The sequence below is a fragment of the Micromesistius poutassou genome (genome assembly GCF_964030765.1).
Source record: "Micromesistius poutassou genome assembly, contig: SCAFFOLD_1274, whole genome shotgun sequence".
Taxonomy (NCBI): Eukaryota; Metazoa; Chordata; class Actinopteri; order Gadiformes; family Gadidae; genus Micromesistius; species Micromesistius poutassou.
This window is the reverse complement of record NW_028179514.1, coordinates 1-15,474: the sequence shown is the minus strand read 5'-3', so window position 1 is coordinate 15,474 and position 15,474 is coordinate 1. Positions and strand designations below refer to the sequence as shown.

General features: G+C 52.1%; 1 protein-coding gene across 1 annotated transcript; it reads left to right on the top strand.

Moving 5' to 3' along the window:
- Positions 1 to 3,357: 3,357 nt before the first annotated feature.
- LOC311372765 (nardilysin-like) lies at positions 3,358 to 14,309 on the top strand. Its single transcript, XM_084489710.1, has 20 exons — positions 3,358 to 3,379; positions 4,078 to 4,266; positions 4,563 to 4,851; positions 5,409 to 5,490; positions 5,818 to 5,971; positions 6,308 to 6,381; positions 6,696 to 6,791; positions 6,993 to 7,115; positions 7,447 to 7,504; positions 8,013 to 8,086; positions 8,306 to 8,375; positions 8,713 to 8,790; positions 10,035 to 10,155; positions 10,537 to 10,595; positions 10,849 to 10,903; positions 11,269 to 11,373; positions 12,339 to 12,462; positions 13,607 to 13,693; positions 13,818 to 13,937; positions 14,248 to 14,309. Exons 2-20 carry the CDS (start codon positions 4,103 to 4,105, stop codon positions 14,301 to 14,303), a joined length of 1,989 nt encoding a protein of 662 aa, XP_084345836.1. The 5' UTR covers positions 3,358 to 3,379; positions 4,078 to 4,102; the 3' UTR covers positions 14,304 to 14,309.
- Positions 14,310 to 15,474: the final 1,165 nt, after the last annotated feature.

Genomic DNA, 15,474 nt, shown 5'->3' with positions numbered 1-15,474 from the left:
TGTGTGCATGCGTGTGTGTGCACACGTGTGTGTGTGTGTGTGTGTGTGTGTGTGTGTGTGTGTGTGTGCGTGTGTGTATGCGTGCATGCGTTTGTGTGCGTGTGTGTGTGTGTGTATGTGTGTGTGCATGCATTTGTGTGCATGCGTATGTGTGTGTGTGTGTGTGTGTGGTTGGAGTGGGGGGGGGGGGAGGAAATAATAATACCTACAGTGATTCAGCTGGCTGCATTCTACATCATACTTTCACACCAACACATTTTTCTGGAGAGGCCCTTAGGTGCTCGAGCCAAACTTCAATTTGGACTTAGTTATACTAGGGCATGTAAGTGGAAAGTGTGAAATCATTTTTGCAGTAATACCAACACAAGGCCTTACAAGGCCGGGTGAAAACAGTTTGCTTTAAAGGTTCCGGAGAGTTTCAGGTGCATGTCAAGTCGATAAGCAAACAAGCCCCGTCTGCCGTTGTTCGCTTAGACCTTCTTCACATAATGAGCTCTGGGGAGAGAAAACGTAGAAAAAAACACACTGACTTTCGCACATTTTTATCCCCGCTGCTCATTCACATTCAAAGTCTGAAGTACAGGCCCCGCACCTCCAGGAACTGGCGACGGCCCTGCTGACAGTGGCTAGGTGAGAGGAGCTAGCTGGCCCCTCCTCCAGGCCCTGCTGCTAACAGTGGCTAGGGGAGAGGAGCTAGCTGGCCTCTCCTCCAGGCCCTGCTAACAGTGGCTAGGTGAGAGGAGCTAGCTGGCCTCTCCTCCAGGCCCTGCTGACAGTGGCTAGGGGAGAGGAGCTAGCTGGCCTCTCCTCCAGGCCCTGCTGACAGTGGCTAGGGGAGAGGAGCTAGCTGGCCCCTCCTCCAGGCCCCCCCTGGCCTGTCCTGAGTGGTTCAAGGCCTGAGGAACGATCAAGAAGATGGACTTCATAGGATCTCAAGCTACAAAGGCTGCCTCAGCACTTTCCACCTCAAACAAACTGGCTGCCAGAATAATACTGAGATAGATCTGTAGGCATATAGAGGGTGACATATATATATTAATATATATTATAGATAGATAGACAGATAGACAGATAGATAGATAGATAGATAGATAGATAGATAGATAGATAGATAGATTGATAGAGTGATAGATAGACGGATGGATGGATAGATATAGATAGATGGTCCAATCACACGATACAAAGGTTGGTTATAGATGACATGGGCCTCCACAGCATCATGTCATGTGACTATAGGGTCATATATCAGAAGACATGCTGCACTGCGAGGACTGAACATCACACACCTGGCCATGGGGCTACACACCTCACCTGCTACAACCATGATCTGTGCTAGCAGGGACACTAGTGTGGAACATCAGCTACCGGGGAGGAGAGACTGACGAGTATTTATACCACATAGATAGATGATGGCTGGAGGATGATGGAGAGGGAGGGAAGGAGGGAGGGAGGGAGGGAGGAAGGGATAGAGAGAGGAGGGAGTGAGGGAGGAATGGCTGGAGGGCTGATGGAGAGGGAGAGAGGGAGGGATGATGGAGAGGGAGGGAGGGAGAAAAGGAGGGAGAAAGGGAGGGAGGGAGGGATGGCTGGAGGGATGATGGAGAGGGAGGGAGGGAGAGAGGGAGGGAGAGAGGGAGGGAGGGAGGGAGGGATGGCTGGAGGGATGATGGAGAGGGAGGGAGGGAGAGAGAGAGAGAGGGAGGGAGGAAGGGAGCAAAGGAGGGAGGACAGCCATACATTCAGACTCCGTTGTCAACACATATAATTGCATCACATAATAATAATAATAATAATAATAATAATAAATCTGCACCACCCTGGCTCCTTTCCTATTAGCTGGATATTATAATCCAAGGTAAAAGCGTTCCTGTTGACATGCCCCCCCCCCCCCCCCCCGATGAGGTGGTCTTAATTAGACCTGGATGTTAAATCGTTGACCTTTCCACGCTCTTCTGGGATGAATACCGTCCACGCTAAGCCGGGGCGTTTGAGTGTCGGTGCCAGGTATAGGAACCAGACGGTACAGCATGAAAGGGCAGCATCACACTCACGGCCGCCGCCACTACCTAGGCATGCGTCTGCCTCACCGTTGTCATGGTTGCGGTGTTTATCACCTCTTGCTGCTGACAGAGACCCGGAGGCTGATCAGATTGGCTTCCGAGAGCGAGAGAGAGAGAGAGAGAGAGAGAGAGAGAGAGAGAGAGAGAGCAAGAGAGAGGAGCGAAAGAGAGGGGACAGGGATGGAAAGAGAGAGAAGAGAGGGAGAGGCAGAGGTAATGGGTGAGAGAGAGGGAGGGAGACAGAGAGAGCGAGGGGGGAAGAGAGAAGGAGACAGAGAGAGAGAGAGAGAGAGAGAGAGAGAGAGAGAGAGAGAGAGAGAGAGAGAGAGAGAGTCGGTGGGGGCGAGCGGGGCGGAGGACATGTTGGCGAGGGAGGGGTGAAATGCCAGCAGTGTGCAGAGGGGAATTTGAAGAAGGGCATTACACAAATGTCAATACTGCTTACTGTCGGCCGCGCCGCTCCCCCAAGGTTCTCCATTGAGGTAAAAAGACCACTGTGAAGTCAATTCACCATAAAAGCATTATTTTTTAAACGTTTGCCTTGGAACCCAAGCGTCACCACCCACCAGCTCTTTCTCTTCTGGTGGGGGACCTTTAAAAACGCCCTTTAGTAGGCATGCACACGCGTCTCCCTTGTGAATGGCTGTTTTGATATTGTCGAAAGATAACTACAGAGTTGCACTTGACTGAACAAGCCCTTTGAGTCTAGTGGCCCGTAGTACCCGCTCTCCTCTTGCAGCCGGAGACCTGAGCCCCCTAGCGGCGCCCCGTAGCACCGCCCCGCCCAGCCGACCCTCAGCGGCCTGCCACCGCCCCCTGGCGGCGCGCCGAGCGGTCCTCAGTGATGCTGTGGCGCGGCTGGATAGCAACAAGGAAGGATGCTGAAGGGACGCCGTCAGCATCATAATAAACGTCCGCGTGCGACACGTAGACAAGACGCTTTATTGGACAAGGTCTGGAAGCTCCGTGATTTGACCTCATCAGCTTGAATGAAATCATGAATGCAGGATCATGAATCTAACGAGCCGTGGCGCTGAGCTGCCGTTCGTCCATTGTTTCCAAATTGCGATCTTTCGCTTGTCATTGTTGCCATCCATTAAAACAAATCACATCTCGCTCTTTACCGGCGAGTGACGCTGGTGCACGTGTCTGCTACGCTCCGCTACGGGAGCACCAAGACCACGCCTCCCGTGGGTGGAGCTTCACCCTGGCCTGGCCAATCAGAAGTCGTTTTGATGGAACGCTATAACGTCTCAGCGAATCACAGCAGCCTTTCTTGATACACCGTGCTGTGGTCCGTGGTTTCAGAAGCGGAGCAGGTACGCATGTGTTGTTCCTGCCATAAATCCAACTACTGTTTTTAGTTATTTGACCGGGTTGTTGTTAATATGTAATAATAGCTATATAAAGGCGGTTAAATTATGTCTCTAAGCGGTGGATTGTCACATGTTTAGCCGTAGTATATGAGCTCAGAGCTTTTAAGCATCACAGATGGCAAGAAGTCCTACGTTACACCTGCGGTGATACTCTTTAACAACTTTTTATTATTATAATTTGTTCCATACATTTACCGGTATTCATCCAGTGAGATGTCGCAGGTCTGATCGGTGTTAGATTAGAGAACAGACCTGGTCCTATAGCTGTGGTCTGGGGGGACTTGTGTGGGCATGTTCTAGCTGACCATCGGCTGAATAGAGGAGATCACCAGACGCACCGCATGAATGGACGCATTGTCCGGCTGACCGGTGGTCTGTCACTGTGGCCCAAATGACAGCTCCTAACTGACCACCTATTGACAGTCAGGTGTATGTGTAGTAGTAGTAGTAGTAGTAGTAGTAGTAGTAGTAGTAGTGTGATGTGGTTTTATGGTCCCCCTTTAAGTCCCCTTCATCGTCGTCGTCATAGCTCTGTGTAGACTCTCCCGGTGTGTCGCCTTCCTGGGCCAGATCGAGGGCAAGAGGTTCACTCAGTTCACGGGCCCTGTGTTTTACGATCGGGCGTTGCGGTCCACCCGCAGTGTCTATCTCTCGTCTCTGGTGGGAATGCCGCAGACAAACAAATCCAGGAACGCCCCGGCGAACAGTAAGTCGGCGGATAGCGCATCCATGGTCCGGGAGGAGAGCCATGGAGGAGCAGCAGGAGGAGGAGGAGGAGATACCGGCGACAAGGATATCATCAAGTCACCCAGCGACCCCAAACAGTACAGGTAGACCGCCTCACCCAGTATTTAGACTCTTGTAAAAGTTTCTTCAATTTGAACAGGCATCCTCTCTTGTATTTTTCAAAGTATCCTTGAATGGTCTGATTTAGTACCCCTGTTATTAAGGTATACTATCTACGCAGATAGTCCTAAATCACTCAAGCATGGAAGTAGTATAGAGTGATTCTATGCTAAGCTTCTCCAAAGCAATAGACGTGTTCCAAAAATGAGCGTACCACCCCAAGCCTAATGGCCCCTTACCCCCCACCCCCTCCACCCCCTCCGCCCCTCCGCACCCCCAGGTACATCGTGCTGGACAACGGCCTGAGAGCTCTGCTCATCTCAGATACCAGGACGAGGTCAGCTGACCACACCTCTGACGGAGAGAGCGAGGAAGACGAGGAGGAGGAGGAGGAAGACGAGGAGGAGGAAGACGACGAGGAGGAGGAGGAAGGCGACGAGGAGGAGGGAGAGGGCAGTGACTCCGGAGAAGAAACGGGGGAAGAGGAAGACGAGGATGACAAAAAGGAGAGCGAGGACGAGGGGGAGAAGGAGAGGAAGAGGAGGCGAGGGAAGGCGTCTGAGAAACAGGTGCACGACAGAGACCCGCTTTCTGCTTCTGCCCAATAACTCGCGTGTTCATCGGAAGCGCAATTTTGGCCTCCGCAATTAGCTGAGCGCTAAAGGCTGCAATTATTGCACACATCTTTATTTTATGAGAAATGTAATATGAAATTATTATCTGATTTCGTAGGCCCGTTTCATTAAACACCGATTATAAACCGTTACAACTCAGCAGTAAGCGCTGGTTGTTAATTGGGCTAGAATCATTCCCTCTGAATATAGGACATGAAGCAATGGGATGTGGAAGCAAGGTTGGCAAATCAAATCGATAATCTGTTTATCGCAATGAGTAGTTGCAATCAGTAACCGTAGTAACGGTATTGCGCAAAATATATTCTCCAAAAGTCTTATTAAACCAGTTAGATTTGATTAGGTGTGCGTGGATGTATCAACATATAATGGCCTGTCGGCATCTTTGTGCATGTTGTCCCCAGGGTTAGTCATGGTGCCCCTGAGAACCGTAACGTCGCCCCCTGTAGCAACGATGAAGTAATGCTCCCTGTCTGTCTGTCTGTCTGTCTCAGTCGGCTGCCGCGCTGTGTGTCGGAGTGGGCAGCTTTAGCGACCCCGACCACCTCCCCGGCCTCGCCCACTTCCTGGAACACAGTGAGTGGGCGTCCCCCTGCGGCACGCTGTCAACCCCCATCCCAACCCCCCCCCCCATCCTGACCCCCCCCCCCCCCCCCTCCCCCCGCATCCAAACCAACCCTGGGGGAGAGATGCGGGGTCTGAAGATATTGAACGTCATTTCTTTTTCTTTTTAGTGCTTGAGTTCCCTTTACGTGTGTTTCTGTAGCTCTGTGTGGTTGTTTGTATGGCTACAAATCACACAACTTTGCCTCTCCTCCTCTCCTCTCTCCTACATCCTCTCCTCTCCTCTCGTCCGGTCTCCCCTCCTCTCCGCTCTCCTCTCTCCCTCCCCTCCCCTCCCAGTGGTGTTTATGGGCAGTGAGAAGTATCCCACGGAGAACGGCTTTGACGCCTTCCTCAACAAACACGGCGGCAGCGACAACGCCTCCACCGACTGCGAGCGGACGGTGTTCCAGTTCGACGTTCCCAGGAAGCGCTTCCGGGAGGCTCTCGACAGGTGAGGACCAGAGAGAGAGCGGACCAAACAACTCCAGGGTGTGTAAATGCAGGTTGCGGTTTTGGGACGTGGCTCATGGAGTCCTTCAGGTCAGGCTGTCGGTGGGGGGGAGCGTGGGGGAAGCATGAGGCCTGGGGGGAAGGCCACTAAACCGAAGTGCTGGGAAAGTTGTTCCAGACCTTCAGACATGTCCTCGGTGCGGTTGTTTGTTTTCTGCTGGCCTCCTTCCTGGTCTCCCTGCCGGAGTTCGATCTGAGTCCGGTCTGAGTCCGGCCCGCTCGCTGATTATCTGCTCTTTTTCTCCCCCTGGCCGTGATCCCCTCCCTCCCTCCCCAGGTGGGCCCAGTTCTTCATCTGCCCGCTGATGATCAGAGACGCCGTGGACCGCGAGGTGGAGGCTGTCGACAGCGGTGAGTGGAGGTCGGGCACCACCTTCTCCACCAAAGCCAAGCGGGCGGGCGGGTTGTGGGGGTGGTCGGTGGAAGGGGGGGCGGGGATGATGTTTCTCTGCTCATCAGTCCCTCTGGACTCTGCTGAGAAAGGAGAACGATTTGACCTCTGTCTGCACACAGGGTCTCATCTGAAATCTAGACATTTATAGAGGCACAGCGGGACGCCACACAAAAACACACATATATATATATATATATATATATATATTTATTTACTTAGAACTGTACATCCTTAACCTTTCCTTTGCTGTCTTCTTCCTCTGCCCCCGAAGAGTACCAGCTGGCCAAGCCGTCCGACTCCCACAGGAAGGAGATGCTGTTCGGCAGTCTGGCCAAACCCGGACACCCCATGGGCAAGTTCGGCTGGGGTGAGTCGGCCATCGTCTCCGCTGGGAAGGCGGCGGGCCCCCCCACCCTCCCCCTGCCCCCTCCCCCTGGCCGCAGACCAGGGCCCCATTAAGGCGGGCGCCAAGCCCTTCACCTAGTTAACCCAGAGGGAACAGCTGTAGGAGGAGATGCCAACAGAAAAAAAAAAGACCTTTTGTGTTGGTTTTGTTTTCTGGTGCCAGGAAACGCCCAGTCCCTGAAGGAGGAGCCCAAGGAGAAGAAGATCAACGTGTACAAAGAGCTGCGGGCCTTCTGGAAGAGATACTACTCTGCCCACTACATGACCCTGGCCGTGCAGTCCATAGGTCAGCCGTCCACCCCTTCAGCCTCCCTTAGGCCAGAGCAATCTACTCCAGAGCTGTTCCTCCCTTAGGCCAGAGCAATTGCCTCCAGGGCAATTCCTCCCTTATGCCAGATCAATCTAATCCAGAGCTATTTGTTTATCACTTCCAATACTTTTAAGTTTTCATCCCACCACTCAAAATATGACATGTTCTACATCTTGTGAATGCTTTTCTAAGGGTTGAAGGGGATCACATTGGTAACCGTAGATAGTTGACAGTAAATAACAACAGATAGATACATTAGATTATTCCCTGCTGCTAACTCCCCTCTGCTGCCCCTCTGCCACTACAGAGAAGCTGGACACCTTGGAGGAGTGGGTGAGGGAGATCTTCAGCAAGGTGCCCAACAAGTACGTATGGAGCCCGGGCCTTCATGGGCCCGGTTCACCGACCCGGTCGCGTCGGAGCCAAACGCTGTCCTGTGCTACACCTCCCTGCCCTGGTGCTTTGTCTAGCAGTCTGAAGCACGCTGACGTGTTTGGATTAGGAATCAGCACATGAATATTTCCTCCTTAACAAAACGTGCAACTCGTACAATGAGTATCAATCGCAGGCTCTGTAAATAAACTTTCATTTCACCCTACAGTAAATATTACCAGGTGGTAATCATTCCTCCTAATGAAGATGAAATATTCTCCCAGGGCCTCTTTTTTTTTTCGCTGATAAGGACTTTTTTTTTTTTTCACAATTATCTCCTGGCTTGAAAGGACTCCATTACTCCATGCGTCGGGATGATTTGCCGTTCTACCTGATAAACGATGCCTGCGGTGTTGGTGCCGGTGTGAACATGCTGGCAGGGGACGTCATTAGTGCTGTGTGTGTGTGTGTGTGTGTGTGTGTGTGTGTGTGTGTTTGCAGCGTCCAGCCGCGGCCGGATTTCTCTCACATGCAGGATCCCTTCGACACACCAGCCTTCAACAAGCTCTACAGAGGTACGCACCCCCCGCCCAGCCAGCCCCCCATGGGGCGGGGGGGGCCCCCCATGGTGCTGCTGCTGCTGCTACTGCCAATACGGGCGACCTCTGTGTAACTGGGAATACCACATCCTAAGGCAAACGTTCATTAATGCTGTGAATATTAAGTGTGTGTGTGTGCGTGTGCGTGTGCGTGTGTGTGTGTGTGTGTGTGTGTGTGTGTGTGTGTGTCTCCAGTTGTTCCCGTGAGGAAAGTCCATGCTTTGACCATCACGTGGGCCCTCCCCCCTCAGGAGAAGCACTACAGGTAACACACACACGCACGCACGCACGCACGCACGCACGCACGCACGCACGCACGCACGCACGCACGCACGCACGCACGCACGCACGCACGCACGCACGCACGCACGCACGCACGCACGCACGCACGCACGCACGCACGCACGCACGCACGCACGCACGCACACACACTCTGATAGCTATGCACTCATGAGAATCATGAGTGCATAGCTATCACCCCTCTCTCTCTCTCCCGTCTCCTCAGGGTGAAGCCTCTCTCTCACCCCTCTCTCTCTCCTGTCCCGTCTCCTGAGGGTGAAGCCTCTTACTCACCCCTCTCTCTCTCTCTCATGTCTCCGCAGGGTGAAACCCCTCCACTACATCTCCTGGCTCATTGGCCACGAGGGAGCGGGCAGCATCCTCTCCCTGCTCAGGAAAAAGTGAGTTTTCCTCAAAATCAGATCTCTCTCTCTCTCTCTCTCTCTCTCTCTCTCTCTCTCTCTCTCTCTCTCTCTCTCTCTCTCTCCTCAGCGGAGCGGCCCTCCACAACCCGTCACACACAGCGCTCCGGGTTCCCATTCAGATTCCTACTCCCTTGTCGTCTTTTTTTTCCGGGCGCTCCGGGCGCGTGGGGGGACCCACTTGCCCCCACGATGCTCCCACTTGTCCCTGGATATCAGGCTTTTTTTCCCGTAACGAGAGCCCTCACTGGCCCCCCCCCCCCTTGACGATAAGCGGTGGAGGAAAAGGTCTGTTGCCGGACCTCCCCCCCCCCCCCCCGTATCCCAGCAACAGCAAATCGGGGCGGTTGACACGCGGTGCGTGGTGTTCCGGTGAATAGCAACGCTGAACCTTGAGAGTGGGCGGTTGTAGCGGTTGTCATTCAGAAGCGAGCGATGGAGCCTGTTGCTGCCAGCGTACGATGAGGGCCCTTCAGCCCGCTTTTTTCCAGTCGCTGCTTTATTTAGTTTGCCGAGTGCTCCGCGTGGTGTGACCGCGGTGGGCAGCAGGGGTCAAAACCGTGAGCTCCTGCTCACGAAATGGCCTCATGTGTTGGTCGGTAGGCAGGTTCCAGAGGACGGTTGCCTGGTGATGTTGCACGTGAAGCCGGGGGGGTTGTGACTCGAGGAGGTGCCAGAGGACCGTTGATGAGGCATGATGTGCAACAGGCTCTCCCTGGTATCAGGTCACATAATGTAACACCACGTAAAGCGCCGTTTAATGGAAGCAAACCGTCACACACTTCTGCCAAGCACTGTAGTTCCTCAAGAGAGAGAAACTGTTGCTAAGCAACACAGGCTTGCATACTTTGAGAGTGGCACTGTCTTAATACTGAAAATTGGTTGTGTTGTGGTCGTGTGTGTGTGTGTGTGTGTGTGTGTGTGTGTGGTTTTTTAAAACGGCTTGGAGTGAAACCGAGGACTGGAACTTTGCAGTTTATCGTTTCTTTCCAAAGACACTCCAATGTGCCGTGCTCTGACCGCATACCGTTTTCATTCGCCGAGCTTACGTTGTATTCATGTTGTCTTGGGGATTTTTCCAGTTCTACCACTCAGTCGATTGAGTGCGGCGGCGTATCGCCAACAGGTTGCATAACTCCTGTGATGCATTGTAATCCATACCAGCCCCGTGTGGTACATCTGGTGAGACCTCTGTCTCTGTGGTGCCGTGTGTGTCTGGGTAGGTGCTGGGCTCTGGATCTCTTCGGCGGGAACAGCGAGACGGGCTTCGACCAGAACGCCACCTACTCCATCTTCTCCATCTCAATCACCCTCACAGACGAGGGCTACCAGAACTTCTACCAGGTACCGGCCTCCCTCCCCCCCCCCTCTCTCTCTCCGAGAGAGGAGACACCTTTATCCCCGTGTCAGTCTAAACGTCAGCGCAGGACAGCTTGGTCTACAGGTCAGGAGGGCGACTCCCAGCCAAAAGGTTCTGGGTTCGATTCCCCAATCAATAAGACTCCGTCTTACTATCCGGTTAAGAGACGTGCTCAAACCAACCAGAGATCCAAGGCTCCGATCTGAAGCCAGTGTCAACACTTTTGTACTATTGTACAGAGATGGATGCTATGCTGCAACGGAGCCTTCTGGTAACCACACGTCACGTGTGTGTGTTAGTGTGTGGGACTCCCAGTTTGGTGTGTTTGCAGGGGTTAACATGTGAGTGTGTGTGACTCTCCGCAGGTGATCCACCTGGTCTTCCAGTACCTCAGCATGCTGCAGACCCTGGGTCCTGAACAAAGGTACACACGCAGACAGACAGACCGACAGACAGACAGACCGACCGACAGAGATGTATTTTTGTGCATCTTCCTCTCCTAAATGTTTTTCTGGGTTGGCTGAGGGTGTGGTGTGTCAATCACCCCTTCCTTCCTACTGTGGTGATTTACTAATGCGTCAGAAGATGCTGATTAGCTGTTAGGTCGTGGTCTCCTCGTGTTGATACTGCTGTGACAATCAACCTCCACTCACGCGTCGTCTCTGTTGTCCCTGCAGAATATATGAAGAAATCCAGAAGATAGAAGCCAACGAGTTCCATTATCAGGAGCAGGTAAATGAATACTGGTACTAATACTAGTGACTCCACTACTCTTATAGTGACTCAACTCATACTAGTGACTCCACTTGTAGAGTGACACCACTGTTAGAGTGACACCACTGTTAGAGTGACACCACTGTTAGAGTGACACCACTCTTAGAGTGAAGAGTGACTCTACTCCTCTAGTGACTCCACTCATACTTGTGAAACGCATTCCTAATCTGCCCCTTATACAAATATGACAGTTCTGAAAAGTGTGTGTGTGTGTGTGTGTGTGTGTGTGTGTGTGTGTGTGTGTGTGTGTGTGTGTGTGTGTGTGTGTGTGTGTGTGTGTGTGTGTGTGTGTGTGTGTGTGTGTGTGTGTGTGTGTGTGTCAGACGGACCCCATAGAGTTTGTGGAGGACATGTGTGAGAACATGCAGCTCTTCCCTAAAGAAGACCTCCTGACCGGAGACCAGCTGATGTTTGAGTTCAGACCAGAGGTAAGTGTGTGTGTGTGTGTGGGTTTTTGTTTAGACATCAAGACTCATCATTGACTTTGAATTGATAATCAATGTGTTCATATGGTTATTTTTCTAATTATTGATAATCATTTCTCTGTTATTTATGCTCTGCCTTCATAAAAATTCTTAAAGTGATGGGCAACATAACTCTGTAATTGACTTCTGCTTATGAGTGTCTTATGTTATTAAGGGTACATTAAGCATCAGAAAATAAATGGGAGGAGTCTGTTCCCTCATGGCTACATAGCCAAGCAGTTGACCAATCACAGTCCGCTCACGTGGCCAAGCCAGGCCAATCATATTACGCCAATTGGGCCTATTGATCTTTCAGATGTCTTTCGAAGACTTTAGAGTTTAGTAGCTGACTTTGAATAGTATATTAATATACTCTGACATTTCCTGATGAGATATTCGTTATGTAGTGGGTTCTTCCCTCTGTGATATGTTACGGTTACTAAAATGTTTATAGATCCTGGTGTCCCGCCCTTTAACTGTCTCTGTGTGAAGTTACACCCATTGGCCTCTCAAACGGAAGCCTGGCATGCTGATTGGCTCCTCAGCCTGTCAGTTAGTGGCGGCCCATCTTGCTTTTCCTTCTTCACTACAAACTCTGCTTTCTTGCTTAATTTGGTCGCTGTCACGGTGAATTAAGAAAATGAATTATTAATTCAGAAAAAAAAAAACATTTCTATGGCGTGCTGGAGCGTTTCATTTCAGAGATTTCAAGGTTTATAGGTCTCAGTTGGACGTGATCGGAATTGTTTTAACAATTTTTAACAATTTGTGTGTTGATGTTTTATTTATGTCCTTTGGTTTATTAGTTCTGGCATTTATCTGAACGTGTCCAAACAATACATTGTTGTTGGCTTAAAAGACCTTCATTAGGTGTCATCGACAATGGCTCTATGAGGTGTGTGTGTGTGTGTGTGTGTGTGTGTGTGCAGGTGATCCGCGAGGCCCTCTCCCTCCTTACCCCCGACCGGGCCAACCTCATGCTGCTGTCCCCGGAGCACGAGGGCCACTGTCCCCTGAGGGAGAAGTGGTTCAACACCAACTACAGCCAGGAGGGTGAGACACACACATACAGAGATATGCACACGCACACACACACACACACACACACACACACACACACACACACACACACACACACACACATACAGAGATATACACACACACACACACACACACACACACACACACACACATACACATATACATACATACATACATAGAGATACACACATACAGAGATACGCGCACAGATGCACCCACATGCACACACAGAGATACACATACACAGAGATACACACACGCACCCAGAGATACACACACATACACACAGAGATACACACACATACACACAGAGACACACACACATACACACAGAGATACACACACATACACAGAGATACACACACATACACAGAGATACACACACATACACAGAGACACACACACATACACAGAGATACACACACATACACAGAGATACACACACATACACAGAGATACACACACACAGAGATACACACACATACATAGAGACACACATACATACACAGAGATACACACACATACACGGAGATACACACACACACACACACACACACAGACACAGAGACACACACAGCCACAGAGACACAGAGGCACACAGACACAGAGAGGCGTGTGAGTGTGGCGTGTGCTTTGATGATGCAAGCGCTGTGACTTTTGGGTGAAACATGAATAATAATGCTGTTATTGAGATGTGTTTGATTTTATGTATGCCCGACAGACTCTATCTGGAAACACTGGTCCGAGAGTTTATTCCCTTTGATTCTTTCACGTTTCATCTATTTATCGACATGTGACGGTGGAGGGACCGTGGAGAAAGTGATTCAGGGTAGAGAGAGAGAGAGAGAGAGGACAGAACGGCCTCTGCCGGTTGCCCCTGATGCACAAACACATAAACATGACAGTACTGGTGTACTGTGTAGGATAGTAGTACTAGGCACGCACCGATTAAAACACCATGATCACATGCTGAGCTACCCCCTCTCCCCCTTATCCCTCCTCTCCCCCCTTTTATCCTCTCCCCCTTTTTATCCTCTCCCCCTCCCCCTACTCCATCTCACCCACATCCCCCGCCTCACCCACCCTCCCTCTCTTCTCACCCTCGCTCTCTTCCCACCCCGACTCTCTCCCCCTCCCTCCCCCCTCCCTCCCCCAGACGTCCATCAGGAGTGGCGGGATCGCTGGGCTGGACCCCTGGAGCCAAACCCGGACCTGCACCTCCCGGTCCCCAACCACTTCATCGGTGAGCACGACCCAACTGGTCCCAACTAGTTAGTCCACTAGTCAGTCTAACCCGGACCGCACTGGTGAACTAGTTAGTCTAACATGGAGTGTGTGTGTGTGTGTGTGTGTGTGTGTGTGTTCAGCCACCGACTTCACGCTCCACCCGGCTGATTGTCCCGAGAGCGACGTCCCCGTTAAGATGGCCGACAGCGACACCGGCTGCATCTGGTACAAGAAGGACACCAAGTTCAACATCCCTAAAGGTCTGTGTGTGAGTGTGAGTGTGTGTGTGTGTGTGAGTGTGTGTGTGTGTGTGTTTGAGTGTGTGTGTGTGTGTGGAAGAGAGTGTCTGCCACAGTGTGTGTATCACGTGTCACTTTAAATGAATATACTGCGCGTGTCACATGACCCAAAGCTACGGTAAGCATGACATGGGGTTGACATGTTGTGCTCATCTGTCTGCCTGTGTGTGTGTGTGTGTGTGTGTGTGTGACATGACGTGGTGTATGTGTGTGTGTGTGTGTGGGGGGGGGTCTCTGTCTCTGTGTGTGTGTGTGTGTGTGTGTGAGACAGCCTACGTCCGGTTCCACCTCATCTCTCCCGTCATCCAGCAGTCGGCTGAGAAGTAAGTCCTGCCCTGAGCCTCGCCGTCTAAATGAGTCAAATTTCCTCCATGTCATTTCTCTTCCATATCACTGCATGGACAACAACCCTCCTCTATCTCCACGCCCCCTCTCTCTCTGTGTTCCCTCGGTCAAATGCACCGCGGGATGGACCCTCCCCAGCTCTCCATCCATTTATTTGTATTATGGAATAATAATCCTCCTCCTCCCCTCCCTCCTCCCCCTCTCCCCTCCCTCCTCCTCCCCCTCCTCCTCCCCCTCTGTTGTTTGACTCACCCCTGTCTCCTCTGTTTCCCCCGTCTCTCCATCTCTCTGCATCGCTGCGCTCGCCCTCTTGTCTTCCCGCCTCTCTCATCCATCACCTCCCTGTCCTCGCCGTGGCCACCCCCCCCCCCCCATTCCCCCCCCTCCGTCTCGTCTCTTCGCTGATTCGCCGGCCGACGCTTTGATGCTTTTCCTTTCCTCTGGCGCCGCCCGCGTTAACGGTCAGGCAGTGCTAGACTCTCCCAGATCAGACGGCGCCGCGTTAACGGTCAGGCAGTGCTGGACGCTCCCAGATCAGACGGCGCCGCGTTAACGGTCAGGCAGTGCTGGACGCTCCCAGATCAGACGTGTGGGGTTGTGGTCCGACCCCCGCGATGCGGGTAGCGGCGCTAACACCACCGGGTACCAGGAAGTGATTCAGGGTCGGGGGAAACCGGAGAACACGACGTGACGAGGAAACAAACCGAACGCCGCATGAATAATGCCTGGGTACAATGCTCTGCTCTGCACCAGAGTGAGGTTGGCTTTATACTAGAAGTTCACCAGTCAACCGAGTTCACTCACTTCCGCTCCATGAACTTCACTGTTCCCGGCAAGACTAATTCAAACTTTTGAACTCGGGGGGCGGGGGGGGGGGGGGGGGGGGGGAAGCAGCAGCAGTGCCATTGGTCCCAGCGGCGCTCTATGCTGGAGGTGTTTAGAAACGTTCGGTGGAACGCCGCTCAAATCCCAGATCTACACTCACTGGAGGTCCCCGTTTTCGAGGAGACTAGAGTCTAGCTCTGGGATATTTTGCATGCCGCGTGTGTGTGTGTGTGTGTGTGTGTGTGTGTGTGTGTGTGTGTGTGTGTGTGTGTGTGTGTGTGTGTGTGTGTGTGTGTGTGTGTGTGTGTGTGTGTGTGTGTGTGTGTCT

Coding starts and splice junctions, on each gene's coding strand:
- LOC311372765 (XM_084489710.1), top strand. CDS start 4,103: ATGCCGCAGACAAACAAATCCAGGAACGCCCCGGCGAACAGTAAGTCG. Junction 7,116..7,446: donor CCTGGCCGTGCAGTCCATAG/GTCAGCCGTCCA, acceptor CTGCCACTACAG/AGAAGCTGGACACCTTGGAG. Junction 8,376..8,712: donor CCTCAGGAGAAGCACTACAG/GTAACACACACA, acceptor ATGTCTCCGCAG/GGTGAAACCCCTCCACTACA.